The sequence below is a fragment of the Athene noctua genome, chromosome 6 (genome assembly GCF_965140245.1).
Source record: "Athene noctua chromosome 6, bAthNoc1.hap1.1, whole genome shotgun sequence".
Taxonomy (NCBI): domain Eukaryota; kingdom Metazoa; phylum Chordata; class Aves; order Strigiformes; family Strigidae; genus Athene; species Athene noctua.
The window spans coordinates 34,609,267-34,628,550 of NC_134042.1; the positions used below are offsets into that span (position 1 = coordinate 34,609,267).

At 36.1% G+C, this 19,284-nt stretch overlaps 1 protein-coding gene across 5 annotated transcripts in view; it reads left to right on the plus strand.

The window, feature by feature from the left end:
* The window catches only part of DGLUCY (D-glutamate cyclase), a 49,552-nt gene that overhangs the window by 15,866 nt on the left and 14,402 nt on the right, over positions 1-19,284 (plus strand). For 4 of the 5 annotated variants that reach the window (XR_012633801.1, XM_074908544.1, XM_074908545.1 and 1 more), the window contains exons 2-9: positions 6,051-6,162; positions 8,520-8,673; positions 9,342-9,540; positions 10,961-11,162; positions 12,712-12,834; positions 15,381-15,578; positions 17,638-17,898; positions 18,372-18,471. Coding sequence is in view for 4 of the 5 variants with exons in the window: in XM_074908544.1 (XP_074764645.1) it covers positions 6,060-6,162; positions 8,520-8,673; positions 9,342-9,540; positions 10,961-11,162; positions 12,712-12,834; positions 15,381-15,578; positions 17,638-17,898; positions 18,372-18,471 (1,340 nt within the window). In the remaining variant the exon portion in view is untranslated. Of the gene's footprint in view, positions 1-5,116; positions 5,162-6,050; positions 6,163-8,519; positions 8,674-9,341; positions 9,541-10,960; positions 11,163-12,711; positions 12,835-15,380; positions 15,579-17,637; positions 17,899-18,371; positions 18,472-19,284 lie in introns of those variants that run through there. The other variant, XM_074908547.1, reaches the window with a different exon arrangement.

The window sequence follows — 19,284 nt, forward strand, 5'->3', positions numbered from 1 at the left end:
AAAACATCACAAGTATAACAGAGAGCCAGTTAGAAAATCAAGTGGAGTAGATTTTCAGAGAAGTTTGTTCTTTTCACACAAGTCTATTGGCAGAATTTCAGATCAGCTTGTTGATTGAACAGCAGGTAATTTTAAACCATGTTTACATTAACAAACCTCTGTAACCATATTCATACTAGGGCAAGGCATAGTACACAAAGGGTTCGTTAGATTATAATTAGTTTAGATTACTTTCCATTATGTATCAGTAAAGGCAGCCCATGGGCTGACTCATGTTTCAAGTTACTTTGCTGTTCCTGTTAGTGCAGCAGTAGCTTTGGGTAAGCTATCTGCATGGCAATATCTAAAAAAACCTGCCCAGCAGTGTTAAGTAGTGACCCCTGCACTGTTTTGGCCAGTGAACCTGTACATGCCACCACCCATCCTTATCATAAAACTTTAAACTGAAAATAGGACACAAGTGATATAACCAATGCAAGACTGTTTTGTAAGAGACTTTGGGCTCCTTGCAAGCAAGTCTCTAGATTACACTTTCAAAAGTCACCGCATTCAACCGTATTCTTAGTGTATCAGTACCAATGAAGAAACAGACCTGTAATCTGTGACATCAAAAACTGGCATTAAGTACTTTGCAGTCTTCAAACTGACTTGTTACTCTTAGCAGCAGTACTTTTCACAGGCTGTTTATTCTCAGATGATCCATTTTTAAAACCACAGAAATACTATGTTTTTAGTTTTATTTCATTAATGTACCTGACGCATGTAAAGACAAAGCAGTCACACTGACACTTCTGAAGGATGTTTTAATCATTTTGAGTTATTATATAATTTTTTAAGTCATTTTTATCTGGTGTGGTTTAGCACAGCGGTATGGACACACCCACTGCATCTCAAAGTGTAATCTTTCTGACACAAATGACATTTTTCCATTTTCTTCGGTAATGAATAATTTACAATGTGGGCCTGGAAAGAACCTATGCTCATATTTAAATATCTGCAAAATTTACAGATTCCCTGTTTCATTTGAAAGCTCTAAGGTAATACAAAATGTTTAATTTACTGCGTTTCCTTCTTTTTCTCTAAAGAGATTATGCTCTGCAGATTGTAAAAATGTTTTATAAACTGTAGCTCAATCCAAGCCTATCTGTAATATTGAAAAGGGAGATATATATACATATATACCTACATGTAAGTATAGATGCTGAGGCTCAGAGGAGTCTGCATCTTACAAGTCTAGGAAACCATTTGTTCATTTATTGTATTTTATGATTTCTGAGTTTTGTCTCAGACTGAGAAAATGAAAAGCTCATTTAAGGTTGAAAATTGAGAGTTTAAGGTACAATTGAGACCTACAGCAAGTGTATAAATTTAAAAGAGCTAGTGAGAGGAGAGAAGACATCCAAATTCCCATATTGCCAGAGGATGCAATCAGACAAACCAAGGAAGCAAGACCTACAAAGGTTAGTCCAGCTTGGAGTTACGGAGATAGAGGTCTGAGCTCAGGGAGTAAAAAAGCAGAGACAGAAGCACACTGCAGACAGAAGAAAGAGGAAGGAAACAAGAAATAGCCTGGGACATGCAAACAATAGAGTGGTGCAAAGAGACTACTCTGTCCATTATACAAGTTATCTGAAAGACAAGAAAATATCTTCATTAAATCTTGTCTGGAACCACATTTTTTCTTGCTTCATGTTCAGTTGCAGATTATTTGGCAAAAGTGGGTGGTATTGGTCACTTTTTTCCAAGCATTACTGTTGAATATTTAACTCTTACCTTGATATACAGTAACTAACTTTGTTACCAGACAAGGCTTAAAGATAGAAACTAGTGAATCTCTAAGTGATATAACAGACAAGGGTACACCTCTTGAGAGCAGCGAAGTCTTTTAACTGGATAAAGTAACACTCCTTTCAACATGCCTTTTTACTAGCATGAGTTGTGGGATTCAGGAGAAATAGAGCATATTCTTCACAATCAGTTAGAAATATGAGGCTCAGAACCAGTCCTGTTCCAATCACCTCAGCAGAGATGAGCACCTCATTGCACACAGCCACCTGTACTCAACTAGTGCGCTGAGAACAGCATGTAGAAGTGATTAATGACTTAGAGCCTCCCATGGCCACAACTGATCACAATTTCTGAATAAAAAAGTATTCACCCTCCAAATCTGGCCTTCCTGCAAATTGTTGTTCTCTAGGTAATGGGATATTTTTCAAATCAGCTGGGCCAAATTAATCAGGTAGTGTGTATCTGCTTAACTCCACTGGAGTGGTGCTAAATGAATATATACTAAATGAAGATGTCACCTAACAATTTTACGTTACTTTTTAAAACCAGACCCAACATCTCTTTAGAACTTTTACCAAAGCCGGTACATATCTATACTTCCTGACTGCCACTTTGATGCAAAGAAAAGTTTTTTCCTGAATATATACATACATATATATATATATATATATATTATATAACGTCATTTCAATACAATATTGTTTCTGACTCATTATTCTGATCCATTATTCTGAACTACTGATATGGCATATGCCATACTGCCATCATTATCTAGTCACACAGCTCCTTACATCATTCTTAAAGATCATTCTTGCGCGTTACCATGTCTTTCCAGTTTGAAGTCTCACCATCCTTGTCAAGATGTGGAAGTGCAGTTCAGGATATGGTAGTGGCCACAAATCAATAGCGGCTAAGTGCCATCTTAATGTGTCAGACAACAATATATTTTAATATTTATTCACTGAAGTTCAGTAAGTAAAACTCTAAGTACACATGAAGCATATTGAATCTTCGTATAAACCTCTAAAAAGAAAAGCATTTATTGTGCTTCTAATGTGGAACCAAATGTTTAAGAAAAGATTCTTTAAGAGTGATCTTGACACTTCAGTGCCACAAAGCTTTACAACATTGCTTGTTGGTATTGTAAGACAGGGAATCTGATGTGAGCAACATGACTTAGAAAAACGTGCATTTTTTTCAGACGGGGTGCTTTAAGTATGAAGTTTCTCATTATGCAACCAGTGAATGATCTGATTTTCAAATGCTGGTTACCCAGGACTATATCTAGTCTGCTTTAGAAGTTCATTCCTTTAGAGGCTACCCAGACTGGAAAGCAAAATCTTAGGTCCCTTAGTGAGGAGACAGCACATAGGATGCCCTCAGGCACAAAAGCTCTGTCAGCATCTTCTCTTAAAGGCTTTTAACACTTGCCTTGCATCCTGTCTTTATCTATATCATGATCCAACATAGCTTTACCAGATAACTCATACTTACTATTTTCTGAAACTATCTCTAAAACAAAATGAAAGGACTTGAAAAACCTCTGCCAAGGAACAGATCCTGATAACTGATTAACATCTGTACCAGACTCTTTTAGAGTGCTGCTTGTGGGCCCCCTGAAGCCAGCTTGTGCACTTCATTAGGCATCCTGGTGGGACAAAGTGGAAAAAATGCTGTAAGACCTGAGCTATCTTGGTGCTTCTCCCCCGTCATTCCAAACAGCCCACGGTCACAATGGCTCTAACAATTTTACAGGAGGTCCTAGAGATGGTTGGGGAGTCTAAACCTGATGGTACCCCCCAGCATAAGGAAATAACATACTGCATAGAAACTAGCCATTCCTGAGGAAGTCAAACAGCAAAAGCTAGGTTTTACTATGAGCATCTAAAAATTTTTATTGTCTATCCAAATTTAGCAAATACTAAAGAAAAACAGCAGTATAATCTATTACTGATATTGTATAGCAAATACAGTGGTCTAAAGTTATAACTCAGAACGTTAATCCTGTTGGATGTTCCCTACAGTTTTATAAAATCACCTCGGGAACTTTAGTGATAGCAAATGGTCATAAATTAAGTTTTACCTCTCATCTGAAAGAGATGATTCAGTTTGCTTTTACACAAAGTTAATGTTTAAATAATTCACTTCCTAACCAGTCATCAACAATGCATGTTGCTTTGCAGCTAGGGGCTAGGTTCACAAATAGGAACAACAAGCCAAAGCATTTCTGTAAAGTACTCACAACCAACATTTTGGCACTACAGATATTTACAGTCCTATAGCTTGTTAGTCACTTGCTGTCATAGGAACCTAAAACTTTTGGGGCCCTAAATGTTTGCTGACAAAATCTCACAGGTAATACTATTTCTGCTACTGAGCACGTCATGAGGGGAGAATCAGGCTTGCCCAACATCAGACCATGGCATTTGTGATAAAATACCTAGCTGCAGACAGCTTTTGTCCCAAATTAGTTTCCTGAATTTTGGACTGTCTCTCAAATCCAAGTAAGCTAATAGTTCTTAAAGCCATCAATCCTATAAATGATTTAGATTTCAAAGATTCTCAGAAATAAAAACAATCTGAAAGAATCTAAAGAACACATCTGAAATTTTTTATTAGGATCACTTTATTTCATTTGAAACCTCTTGAATGAATAATTCCAGATTTGTGTTAGAAATTCTCTTTACAGTAAGAATAATGTCTCTTAAATTGACACTTATAGGCCTGGATTACTGCTCAGCTACATTTCTAAATCTGATTTCTTGTTATCTTTTAAGTGTGTGTTTGGAATTGTTCACGATTTTGTAATGAAGGCTATTTTTTGTGCAGCATACAGAGTGATAATATAAAAGCCAAAAAGATGAGAAGAGTTAGAAAATAGTAAGAGAGAGTTCAGAAAAAAAATTCAGACTGATTTCTTTTGGCTGACAATGTTATATAAAGATTTCAGAATTAAGGATACAAAGATTGCTCTAAATTTCAGTGCACCCAATTTAACCTCTCAGAATTCTGCAAGCTTTGAGAAACAATTTGGACAGACAATCTAACATAAGAGTGTAATTTCAGCCAAAACATATCACCGCTCTTACTTCAAGTTAATTAAGGAATTAGTTGCTCAGAGGTATAAATTTTCATAATAAAGTGTTTCACTTATATTCCACTCCACTGTGAGAGTGAAACTTTGTACTGTCATAGTTATAGTACAAAAGCTGTGGACCTTTAACAGAAAAGTTAACTTTTGCTAGAAGGTTGTAACATCATATTGTACATTAATTTACTGGCATCCTTTATAAAAAGCAGCACAGCTTCAGTTTATTACTTCTTATGAATGACATCAAGAACGGCTTCCTCTGAATTAAAGAAAAAAATGGAGGTCAGTATTTTGATTACTTGGAGGATATTTGTTTCTTCACTTAAAAGTGACCAAGGTTAAAATCATAAGCAGCCAAATTGTTTTACCCTGAGCTTTCTTTTACTTTTTCCTAATAGTGGGGTAATAAACCCTTTTTATTTATTAGGTAGTTTAGGTTGAGGGAAAAACTTTGTGTGAACCTTGACTAGATTGCAGCAAAAAGATATCTTAAATCTCCAAAAGATGTAAAAAGAGACAGATATTGATTGTAATTAGGATACTTATCTCTGTTCCTACTCCAGATTGTATGACAATTGACTTAAACATCTGTATGTCTGCTTTCCCAGTGGAAGAATAGCCACAGGGGTATTCACTTCTACATAATTAATATTTGAAAAGTATAATATGCATGGAATATATTAAAATACATTTTCTGAATATAATTCTCTCTTTACTGGAAGATTGCATTGCTAATTGTCTAAAAGCATTTTGAACAGAGAAGTAACATTACAGCTTGGTAGGTTAACCCATCTGTACTTTTGCAAATTTAAAGTTACAATGAAATTCAGATAAGTGAATACTCTAGGAAATGAGTATTTATCAAGGAGAAAAGAAATCTGATTCTTACATTACAGGCTGGCAAAACTTTGCATTTTATCCTGAATGTTAAAGTGCATGTCTCTGGCTAGTTTACTGAAAGATTCTGTTTGCATTTAGTTGTAAAATGTCAGTGAAATAACCTTTTGACTTTGATCTGGCTTTTGAGTTATAACTTAGAATTTCCTGTTGATAATAACTTTGGTGGAGCATGGGAGGAAACTTCAGCTAAGTTCTCCAGCAAATCAAAATCTAAAATGTCACAAAAAAAAAAATGCTATGTGTTTATATTTATAATCATCTTCCTGTTAAGGATGAAGAAATGTTTTTGTCGGGAGGCTTGAAATCTCTGCTTCCCCATGTGCTAAGAAGAATAATTCGATGCAACAGACTCAGTATTAGTAATACTTCTGGAATGGCAGAGGGTAAGTAAACCTAAATCTGAGTGCAAAAGTGATTCCATTTTAGATTCATAGCTATGTTTTTCCTTTTTTTGTTTGTGAAGGAATGTAGGAATATCAAAAGCACTGAAGTAAAGTCAACTTAACATTTTCGTCTGTTTATATTCTTAAGTCACTTGGGTGGTTTTGAAATTACATTGTAAGTACCTGACACTGTGCTCTTAAATCATAAAGGTACATCAGAGAAAATATATCATTCTACCTGTGTAAAGAACATGGACTTTGTTTTCAATGTTTGCAACTCCCGTTATGTCACTGAGAAATTACAGATGCAGAAAATATTTGAAAAATCTTTAACCAAATCTGGCTTTTCTTGTATATATTATTATCACATTTGTAGGATAACATACTATGTTCTTCACAGACCCCTTGCTTTACTTAGTGCATTGGATATGCTTTGAGGAAGAATTAGAGATTTATAGTTACAGAAGTGGTTTTCTGCTTCATTTGTTGCAGAAGTTGGAAATTACTGACTCAGGAAGAATGGGAATTATAAGGGGGAGGGAAAAAATAGTTTCATACTCAAATAACTCAACTCATTGTCATTCACCAAAGAAATTAAAAGCTCTTTCTAAACTTCTCAGAATTGAATTAATGCATGGGTTGATCAGCATGTCCAGCTTCACTAACACTGCTCATGAATATATTCATAACGATGGATAGATAATGCAAGTATATACATAAGAAGATATGAGAAGGGAAATATGTTTTCATCTATAAAAAAGTAAGGGTAGTTACCAGGAGGAGTAGTAAAGTTGTCAAAGAGTTGTAAGAAAGATTTCTGACTTTACAGAATACCTGAAAGTTACCTGCAGATTCAGTCAGCTGTGACTGGCATTTTAAATTCAGAGTTGTCTGAGTTGAATGCACTCACTAAAACTATAATTTTAAGAATCTGTGAATATCACCAGCAAATTAGAATGTGCTTGTGGATTTCACATGAACAGGAACAGCAAGGAATGAAGTTGAGGGGTTACTGCATGTAGTATTTTATTCAGTGGTAAATTTAGTATGTTTATTTAACAAAAATGTATTTCTGTATTTAGCAAGAAACTGCTTCTGTATTTAGTAACTTTTGCTAGTAATAAAATGAATTTTTGTGCTGAGTACTCCCAAGAGAGCAGTTTGTGGGCACATTCAGTATGCAAATACATGCTTACTTCAGCCTTTGCTTTGCATTTTTACATCGAGAATGTAATTTTATCTTTTGATTTCTTTGTTAGCTTTGGTCAAGAATAAGATTTGACTGATTTTCTACAGCCTTTTAAGGCAGACCACTGATTTCAACTAAATGGTTGCCTCTTGGATGACAGACTACCACAGTATTTAAGAAAGTGAGATCTTCTATGCAGCCTCTTACTCACCTGTCTGGTGTCAGACACGGTATTAACTATTCAAGGCAGTATCAATACAGGAGTTAGGGACTGTTATTTGACAGTTTTATACACCACAGACTAGTTATACTCTAAATTGCCTCTCTGTATTTGAACAGCTGGTATTTACAGGCAGGAAAGTGGAAATGGCATTGGTATTAACTACTACTGTTTAGAAAATACATTTTTGCTAAATAAATGAATGTAAGCTTTCTTCATTGATACTCACTGCAAAACTGTTCATGTTTTTAGAAGCTATTGCATGGTAGTAGTCAACAACCTTTTAAATCAAAGTTGATTCCAAGTGAAGAAAATGTGGCAGTTCTGTTCATTTTAGTTTTTTTAATTAGAAACAGAAGAAATGACTGAGGTTTAGTGTGACAGGCAAGAGTTTATTCCTGTGCTGTAATTATGTCTGTTAAACTGCAGCCCACAGTAAAATTCCATAGCCAACAAGCTCTAAAAAATGGGCTGCATAATGTCAAGATACCAGGAGCTTACTGTTGGACTGGCCATGGTTTATAGCTTGGTACTAAATGAAAAAAAGAAAAAAAGGTGAAAATGTGGTATGCAATAGCCTTTCTTTGGCTCTGTGCTAACATTTGCAAAGTAAAGCATTTTTCTATAGAATACTAATTTCCCCAGTTAGGTAATAAATTATGTTTATACATAAATTCATAGAAATGTTTATTAAAGTAATTATGCTGCCTTCGTATTCTAGTACTACCCATGTCTGCCAGCTATTTTAGCTGTGAACGACTTCACTTACAGAGTACATCTAGCTATGATTTTTTAAAGATTTCTTTTTTAATAATAGAGTTCCGAATCAAAACTTTCCTTCAGGTAATTTTTTATAGACCACCTAATGAAATCTATACAGAAAAGTTATTGTTTCACAAACAAAAAACTGAATTAATAACCAGTCATTCCTATCTTCCACAATTTCAGGCTATAAACAGGCCAATGTCGTGATACTACACAAGTCCCTGGCTGATGACTTTGAGAAGTTTTGCCATGCAAATGATGGACCCCTGCCACTGCTGTACAGAAGTAAACCAGGTGATTGGAAATGTCCTCCTCTGAGTAGCGATTCTGATATCAGGTAACTACAGACCAACTCTGCTTCTCAAAGTTCTGCAGTGAATACTGGTGGTAATTAGGAGGATTTCAGGGAACAGCCTGTACATTTTGAACAAGTTTCTTTTCTTGGAGTTATACCTTTGAATGAAAACTATGCATAATAGCCTGATTATCTTGTTCTTGAGAATCATGTTATGATAATTGTCAGTATTACAAGTATTTCTCTACTACAAAGGGGAAATTTTGTGTAATTTCTAAATATTTTGCCGCCTGAGCCAGCAGAATTAGGGTTTTAGCTTTGTTTTATTTAGTAGTATCACAGGCATGGAGACTGAATGATATTTGAGAGTCTCTGAAATTTGGAAGATGTGACTCCTGTAACGCACACTGAAAGCAAGACTTAAAACAGCTCCCTAATTTTGAAACCCCAAGAGAAGATACGTTAAGGGACATTTACCTTTAAAACCTAAAACATACCAAACTCTAATGTTCTGTTTACTGACTCGTTTTTGTTCAGAATAAGGTGTTCTAGGGTTTTTGCATGTGTTTGTTTCATTGTTACTCAGAAAGAAAAGAAATTGCTATAGTAGGCTGTTTCTTGTGGTCTGATACTAGGTTAATGTAAATTCAAACAATTCACCCTGTTTTCAGAAAATATGATACAGCTGTGATAACCTCTTATTTCACTAGAACTGACTGCCTACAGTACAGAATATATGAGCATGGAGCTTGTACTGGATCACGGAAAAGCCTGAAAGAGTATTCTGAACAACTTAAGGATATGGTGACTTTTTATTTAGGCTGCAGCTTCTCTTTTGAAAAAGCTGTTCAAAATGCTAACATTCCTGTAAGAAATGTTGAGCAAAACTGTAATGTAAGCATGTATAAGGTAAGTATATACACACACAGTCTTTGTCAGAACTTTGAATATTTGTCCGTAGTCACACTACGTGCATGTATCTATTGCTCAAAATCAGGACTTTTTCCCCTACCTGTATGGTAACTTTAGGCATGTGCTAGCGCTAAGTGCATAAAAATACAGGGTAAAATATGCCCACCCTCAGATCAGTGTTTTTCTCAACTTGCTGCAAACACAGTCTGCTTTTTTTATTCATTTACAGTGACAAAGTTTTACCCTGTGTGCTACAGCAGCCATTTCATTTGTACAGCCTTTACACGTCCTGCTCTCCATACAAGCTCCAGCTTGCAGTAGGACCATTCCTTTTATGAGCCTTGACAGTAGCAGTTTCTTCTGCACATATAACAGCCTCATTTTGGATTTTTCCTGGGACAGTAGAGCCCTTAAACTGCATATTTGCAAGGAACTCAGACCTCTGGGACAGAAGATGTTCCCAAAGACTTGAGGTATCTACTGTAGCACTGAAAATGATAACTGTGCTCAGCAAGTTTCTAGTGCAGATTTTACTGCCAGCAGAAGTCCTAGAGTAATTCTGGCTCCAGTAGATAGACCCTGTAATATTAAAAACACTTCAGTACACATCTGCATGCCTTTTTCACTTAGTTCGTATGCTTATTGTTGTCTTCAGACACAGTGAAGATATACTATATATATTAGTATATATATATATTATATTATTATATTATATTTATATATATTAGTATATTTATATATATTATATATATATATTATATATATTTCTTCTATATGCTATACTCCTGGTCAAAATGGAAGCATTATTGTGTTTAGATGGAACATAGAGATTAGACATTTTCTTCTAAAAAACTGGACTGCTTTATTTCTGAATAGAAAAGGTACTTCAGTATCCCAGTCAGTGAGAATGATGAATTCCAAAGAACCTTTCCAGAGGCATGAAAGATTTTGTATGTGTGGAACTGGCATGCTGCTTCTGTAGAATTGGGTGCTGCCAGCAGCAGGGTTCCTGACCCTTGAGTGTTACAGAGCACTGTAGCTCCCCTGAACTCAGACCAAGTAGATTTGTCGCTGTGTGATACTTTTTATTATCTTTTTCCCTTTCTGTATAGGGAGCACACCACTGTTTTCCAAAAATATTCAGAATATACTGAGCTCATCACACTCTATGCTACTCATACCAAAGCAAGAAATGCATAACATTGAAAATTTTAGAGATCTATATGAAGAAACTCAAGGATGGAATGTTTCACTCCTGCACTGCTGGATCTTACAAAAAAAAAAACAAAACAAAAAAACAACCTATGGGATGCCAATAAGTTTTTGTTTAAAAGGATGTAAAATGAACATTAGTATGTGGCCTTTCTAAACTCAAGTACAGCACAAAGTTTTACACTTATTTCTTCTAATACTTTAGAGGTATTATTCAATATTCCTGCTAACACCTTGGATTCTTTTGAACTGCCAGACAGCAGTCCCTTGCTACAGCGTTTCTACTTTTTGCTGCGATTTAGTAGTCACAATGAGACCTATTCCTGAAAGCAAGTTGGAAGCAGCTGTGATAGCAACATCTGAATTAAAAGAAGCCCATGGAGCACCAATTCACATGGGTGATCCTGGTCAGTGCTTTTCATTTTTCACTCTACACGTGCTTTACTGTGTATAAAAATGAAGAGAGGAACCATGGGAAGTGGTAGGACTGAAATACCTGCACCAGTAAATTTATTATGTTTTAATCCTTCCTAATGGTTATAAACCTGAATAGAAAAAAAGGGGGAAAAAAGAGAAAGAAAAGAAAGAAAAATAGGTTTTGAATTAGCTGAACATAGAGATTTTGTGGATAAAAGCTGTTTGATGTAGATAAATTAAGTTATATGGCAGGGGTGGTTTTGGTAAAAAGGTGTAATCACATTTTTCTAAAATGTATGCAGTTTCATTTATATGTGAATACATTCTTGCTGTCAGAGATTCCAGTGACAGGGTAGCAGTGATCGACAGCATGAAGAGAAGTATGTGTGGATACATTTTGTGTCTTAGTGGAGTACTGTGAAAGTAAATACTGCATTATTTTTAAAAACACTGAAATAGAATACATTGAGCACAACACTTAAGACAGAATAAAAAGAAATATGACAAGAATATATATTTTTTTTAAATTTCAGCTCAAACATGTATAGGCCTATTATTTGCAAGGGAAAATTAAAAAAAATATATATATATAAAACAATAGGCTGTTTGAAGAAGAACAAAACCAGACACCTGTAAGATGAAGATAGATCACAATAAAAAAAAAAAATCCTATCTGCTGACAGCAATTTGTCAATCAGTAGACTCAAGGGCTACATACACAGAAAGATCACATTGGAGATCACAGAAGGAGATGTCACTGGTTAACAGTACACCCCAGTAATATATTTGGTCTGAGTGCTGAAATCTGTGAAACTAGTAATAAATTATTACTTTGAGTAGAGCAACAAGATGATTGGGCAAGTGGGGGTCTCCACTATTGATTTATTTTTAACAGAAAAGAGTAAATGATTATATATAAAGATTATATAAGTTAATTCCAGAAAAGACAGTGGTATATTAAAGCATCTCAAGAATTTAAAACCAAGGGAAGATAGCAAGTGCTTAGAATGACCCAGAATATTACAAGTAGGTGTTAGAATAAAGCAAAAGACAAATTAATAAAAGCTGGGTAAGAGTGAGATGTAGTTATCTACCCCAGAGAGGTAAAAGAACAGTTGCTCATTTCTCTATCTAAAGAATGTAGAAAGCTAAAACCATAGAATTTGTGTTCTAGAATAAACCCATTTTGCATTGCAGTTATTTATTCTTGTTTGGGAGTGTTATGAATAGAATACTTCTGATGACAGAGATTTATAATATCTTGGAAACTCAGCATACATACCTAGCTCGTATTTTGTTGCAGAAATACAGTGAACACATTTTTATTGATGTCATCAAGTACAAGAAGGGAAAAGAAGTCATCTCAGGTTCTGAGGACATGCACTCAAAGGCAAACTAAATATGCCACTTCAGTGGGACTTGCCACTGTAGCAATCCTAGCTCAGTGTCATTGAATGATGTTTGGGGTCCACTGCCCCGGCTTTGCAGTAGTACTACTTAATTAGAATCTCTCATGATTTCATTTTTGATCAATTCCAGGTCTGCTGGGAATACAAGATCTTTCCAAACCGGACTATGGAGATCCAGTTCAACTTTACCCTGGTGATATTCCAGTGTTTTGGGCCTGTGGAGTAACAGGAGTAGAAGCAGTCATCAACTGCAGTATGTACTGTTAGGAGACTCTTTTAAAATTATCCTACAATCTCTTTTACTCTCTCGTGTTCTTTTTCTTTTCTTTTTTTGCGCTTTTTTTTTTTTCCCCCCAAACACAGACTGAATGAGTTGGCTGATTAGTAGGCTTGATTTTAGGGTTTGCTAAAAAACATCCCAACCAAACAACAAAAAAACCTTTGGCAGGACTATTTCCCATTGTGAAATACAGGTCTACGTTAAAGGAAGTTCCTACTAAAATCTCATCACACTTTTTTGAGTATTTTAAGGGCAGAAATCTAAAGTTCTGGCAGCATCAAAAGATCTTTTTTAAGCATTATTAAAAAATAGAAGTTTAAAGACATTAGTTTTTAAACTTCTTTTTAAATATAATTTTGTATTACATTGCAGTAAAGCAATAATGGAAAAAAAAAGAAAAAGAAGAAAACACAACCAGAAACCTTTAAAAAATGTTGTCAAGAGCTAGCAAATTGATTGTCCTGGAAAAGAGTTCATAATTATCTCATGAGGAATTCTGAGCTTTTAGGTTTTGTTCTAAAATTAATTAAATGTGACACGCTTTACATAAATGAAGCTTTGTCCTCTGCACAGAGCTGTCCTGCACTTCAGCCAGTCATTTCTAACAGGCATGAGCAAAAGGGCAAGAAAATGCAACTAAACCATAATGACAGTATTATATACTGCTCTGAATCACTATTGTGGAATAAAATCTCATATTTTAGTTCTTACTGGAAAAGAAGCTTAATAATCATAGGCAGTATAATTGGGAGACCCTTGGGAGGTCATCTGCTTCGTCCTTCTCCCCTTGCAGGATCTGCTACATCCTTGTAGTTCCTTACAGATGTTTATCTAAACTGCTCTCAACAGCTGCGGTAAATATGTTCAGCACTAGGAGCACAGACTTCTTTTTCTTTCATATATACAACACCTTTTCTCCAGTCACAAATCCAAGCTGAAAATCCTGCTCTTTCCTGTGTTCTCCAGCACTTCTATTCATCTTCCTCATGGATCTTTATTGCAGGAAAAGTAGAGAAAAATTTGCCAACTCTCCACAGTCTGTTGCCCAAAGCAACTGTCTATCTATCCTGCCTTTGCCTGGAACTGACTTTCACTTTTGTTTATTTCTCCATTTTCTGTATTAAAACCAGTTGTCATTAATGCATTCCAGGAACTTTCTGGACAGTTTGTATCTTGCTGTGCTCCTTTCTCAGCTAGGTAGTTAAAATTCTGCCTTGCCACCAGTACCCATACTTCAGATGAATCTGCTAGCTTCTCACAATAAATATCATCTACTCACATGGTTCAGTGAGGTATATGAAACCTCAACAACCATGTTGCCCAGCTGCTTTTAAATTGTTGGCCATAGACTCCCAACAGATCTATCACAGACCAAGCACATATGTACTTTTTGAAGAAATATCTCCTCCCTTTTCATCAACCTAACACAGTAAGGTTTTGCTTGTGTAAGTACACCAGTTGTGATTTTTGCAACGTCCTACCAATTTTGCCAAATCAAGTATAATCTAGATCAAGACTTCTGAAATTAGTATAAAGACAGCAAATATGTCAACTTAGGTAACTACTACGCTGTCAGGTCCAAATAAGCTTACTGCTCACCAGATGCTACTCTGATTCCCTTTGCTAAGGCTTACTGGTCACCTTTTGTCATTATTCCTTGTTAGTTTATAGGTCTTCTAGCTAGGTCAGCAAGACATTGTGCAGAGACACTAGTCTCTGTTTTCTTAATCTGATAAAAGACTTCTCCTAGCCAGCAGGCAGTAGTTGACATCATTTTGTCATATCCCTATTACAAGGATATTCAAAGGTACAAGAAAGTCAATATAGCTTCCACCAGCACTCTAGAACCTAGAAAATTGATTTCACAGAATCATCTAGGTTGGAAAAGACCTTGAAGATCATCTAGTCTAAGCGTTAGCCTAGCACTGACAGTTCCCAACTACACCAGATCCCTCAGCGCCATGTCAGCCCGACTCTTAAACCCCTCCAGGGATGGGGACTCCACCACCTCCTTGGGCAGCCCATTCCAACGCTCAACAACCCATTCTGTAAAGAAATGCTTCCTAATATCCAATTTATCCTAATATCCAATTTATTCTTATGGAAACAATATCACCAACAAACTTAAGCATTAACTTGTTCTTGAAGAAACTTGTGCATTGACATGTCAAACCCGATTTTCAGACTTGCCAGTTCCTCACAGACTTCATTGGAGGCTACCAGTGTTCAGTTCCTAAGTTGCTTCAAGTTTATACCAAAGAGGAGATTGTAGAAAAACCTGATCTCAGCTACCCACATGAGCCTTTTAAAAGTGAAAACATTTTCAGATGTATATGCATACATTCATTTCTCAAAGCATATTAATTGCTGCAGTATAACTTAAAATATCACCTGTTTTTATAATATGTGTCATCGGCAGAAACTCTGTTGATAAATAGTTTTTTGTGATTTTATCATTCTGAGATTTCAATATATTGCAATAACAGTGTGTTTAATTGTAGTTCTTTCACCCACTTTAGGAACGCCATTAGCTTTTACTCATTCTCCTGGCTGCGTGTTTGTTACTGACCTAAAGAATGACAATGTCAGAGTCAGATCCTCAAGAGAAATCCCACAAGTCCACTGCATTTCTCAAGATCCTCTGCATTATAGTATTGTATCAGCAGAAGCAGCCCAGAAGATAAAGACTCTAGAGACCCTAATTGGAATAGATCCAGGTAAAAACAAAAACTCTCTTCCTTTAGTGGATTTGTTATGAGGTAGATATGACCTATCCTGCTGTTTTGGATATTCATAAAATTCAAGAGCACAGTAAGAATCTAAAGGCAATTTTAAGATTTTTAAAATTCTGTGTGGAATACAGTGAGTTAATATAATTAGGTCTTATATTTTTTGTTACTGTACTTAATATCAGAGTCTGGCAAAAACCATTCAACCTTATGGGTAATGGAATATCTGATCTTGACAACTGTATATTCTCAAAGTACACAGAAGCACTGATGTTTACAGCAGACTGGAGAGTCCACAGGGAATAAGAACAGTTATGAAATAAAACTGAAATTGGTATGTAAAATACAGGGCATTTCAGCATGCTGGTAACAGCTACTCTGGTATTCACTGTTTAGTAAATAGCCTATTTCTTTACTACTATTAATATGCTCCTACCAGAAGATTCTAGTAGTTGTATGTGCTTTTCAAACATCCCTCCCTGATAAGTGGAATTACATCAAGCTCTGCTGACATATTCATTACTGAGGTGTGGTGTGATGGACCAGCGTGACCTGATCACCATAGAAGGTCGAGAGGTAGGGCTGCATGTGTGCACAAGGAAGGTGAGAGGGAAATACAGACAAACTGAGTAGTGCAGCCATTCCTAAAATACACACTGAATTAGTCCCCTCTGTCTGCTGTAAATTCTGATCTGTTTCCCACAAATTTTCTGAAACCCTCTGTAGACAGTAGTGGAAAACAGCTTAAGCCCAGCTCTCCCAATCCTAGGCTGTGTGCATATGTTTGAATCTGTTTATTTTTACTCACAAGGCCTCTCCTTTTCCTTCTCTTTAGAGTTCAGCTTGGCACAATGCCATGCTCTGCAGAAATACAGGACCTAACTTAAGAATTAGCTCATATTATTGCTAAAAGAGGGTACAGTACTTTATCTTTGTTAATATACCCCAATTCTCAGAGACAATATTCCCTACTTCTAAGTTTAGTTCAGAACTTTTTTCTATGTCCACTATCTGTATTTTGCTGGTATGTTATTTAGGACGAACAGAGGGAGAAATGACAAAGGGAAAATCAAGGACAAAAAGAGGGAAGTGCAGGGTGGGGGCAAAGGTGAGAAAGATGAAGATGTGAGGATACTAGAAAACACTAGTGAGGACTTAACTCTTGCTATCAGCCCACAAATATTGGCACATCATGCTGGTATTTGTGGTTTTTAGGATCACTAGAAAATCGAAAGGACTGAGGTGTGAACTTGTGTTCCTGAGTGCCAAGGAAGGGAGAGGAGGTAGGAAGTGTTTGAACAATGAAAGACAGGTAACAGTGTTGCCTCTGTAGGAACTGACCTATGAGAAGAGACATCTGTTAATATTCACCTATTTCTCAAGGTCAGATAACATGGTTCTCTACTACATGAAGTGTTACAAGATCCTTTAGCAGTCACCTGGATTCCACTGTATTAACTGAGCTTCTGAAGTCCCCAGGTTACTCACAATGTCTCGGAAGCCTCATTTCTGGGGTTAATCATTTCATTAATTGGAATTTATTTGGGAATTAGCTCTCCCCTAAGTGGATAGAGTTAAATAGAGACAAAGGACCAGCTTACTCATCTGAAGCCTGCATCAAAATTTCTGTAAGACCTAGGATGCTTGAGTTGCAAACTAGCTTCCATAGCTAGCTATGGTCTAGCATGACTGTCACCACAGATCAGAAGAAATCAGAGGGCTAAAGGAAAGGAAACAATATGCAATAAATTCTTAGAAAAAGCCATTTACACTAATGCTAGGTGTAGTAATTTCCAAATTCCAGTTAACTAAAGTTCTTAACCTGGAAGCACAGCCCATTATCTTTATTACTCATATCCTACACCTTCCTAGGTTTCCTGAGGAAATTACCCCAATTCCTGCCTTGATCAGAGGTTTTTCTTTCTCTTTTTTTTTTTTTTTTTAAACCATTTAATGTCATTAAAGTAAGCAGGTTCACTCACACAGAACCTTCAAAAGGAGAATGATATATGGAAATGTATTGCTCTCTTTAAAAACACCTTTATAGGAGACCGGGGTATAATTCATCTATGCCGCCAGGACGAGCTGCTGAAGGCTTGCCTGTCCATCTCCCATGCTCGGTCGGTGCTCATAACAACTGGATTTCCTACCCACTTCACTTACGAGCCACCGGAAGAGAACGATGGGCCCCCAGGAGCCCTCGCTATTGCAGCTATATTGCAGGCCTTGGAGAAAGAGGTTGCCATAGTAACAGATCAGCGAGCCATGAATCTGAATAAAAAGATTATTGAAGAGGCTGTTCAACTAGGTAAGACACATGTTTCTCAGTTTTTATCTTGCCAGTTTGAGCCAAGGTTTGCTTCAGTTAATCTCACTGTCACTTAGTACAGGATTTATTTTTTTTCCAAGAGAATGAACCACAGTTCATCCTTTAAGCTCTGATCAGTGTTGCTACAGTGACATTTTGTTAAACCTAGCTGGCATCAAGTTATTGCTTACATGTCTGGATACTGATTCTGGATTAGCTGTTTGTGATGAATTCCGGATGTCAGTTCTTATTCCTGCAGACCTATTTTCTATCTCAAGGTCCCATTTACTAGCACTAACATCCAAACTTAAAGTTTAACTTAAAGTAAGGATGTAGTGAGCATATCAGAAACTGTGTAAAGACACCAAGTCCTTACTATTCTAACTGTTCTGCTTTTTTTTTTTTTTAAGTTATTCAAACACACACACACACAAAAAAAGGTACATAGTATTTGAATTGTATTTTTCCTGTAGGAATCCTGAAGAGACCTATCCCTCTATTGAGTTATCAAAGGGAAAGTGCTGATTCAGCTTTAATGTTTTTGTGTGAGAATGGAAATCCTGGAAGACCTAGGTATGTGTATTTGGTTTTTGAGAATGGGTCACACCCCTACTGTGTAAAGTTATAATAAAAATAATGACCATGATCTAAGAAGATATAATGATTACAAGTAAATCCTTAAGATTTGGAATGAGCAGAACAAACTTTGAAGCCAAACACTGGTATTAAAGCACACATAGAGTACAGAATTCCATGCAATTAAGCATTCTGCAATTATGAATCTCTGGAGTAGAAAAAAATAAATGATACTTCATATATCAGTAGCTCCTTCCCTTTGAAAAATTTCTAAAAGCTTTTCAACTGTTACTCCATAGATAGATAGATAGATATACACATGCACAATATATTATTATACCAGTTTTTCAATTAGTGAGAAAATCAGGAAGGGGAAGTATTATGTTGGAGTCAGTGAAAGAGCTAGGAAAAGAGTTGTGCAGTGTGTTCACTTTCTAGAACTTTGGCTTGTCTGACAGCTGGGGAATCTGGTCTGATTTAGTCTTGTGTTTGTAGTAGTGTGAAAGTGATCATCCAATTGTCTTTGGACAGCCAAAGCTGCCCCAAAATTATAGATGTATGCATGTGCTTCTCAATATTGATTTGAGCTCTTTGAATATGCATTGTTGAGTATACAAGGTTGGGCAAAAATTCAAATTTATACAAAGTGTGTGATTAGGTTTAATGCACTGGAGAATTTGCTAAGTAGTTATATGCACATTTCACTACTTAATAGACAATTTACGTTTCCCTTAATTAGGCATACATTGCTTATTTTTATTGATCTTTCCATATAAAACATTTCAATGTAGTTGCCTTCAGTTTGTTCTC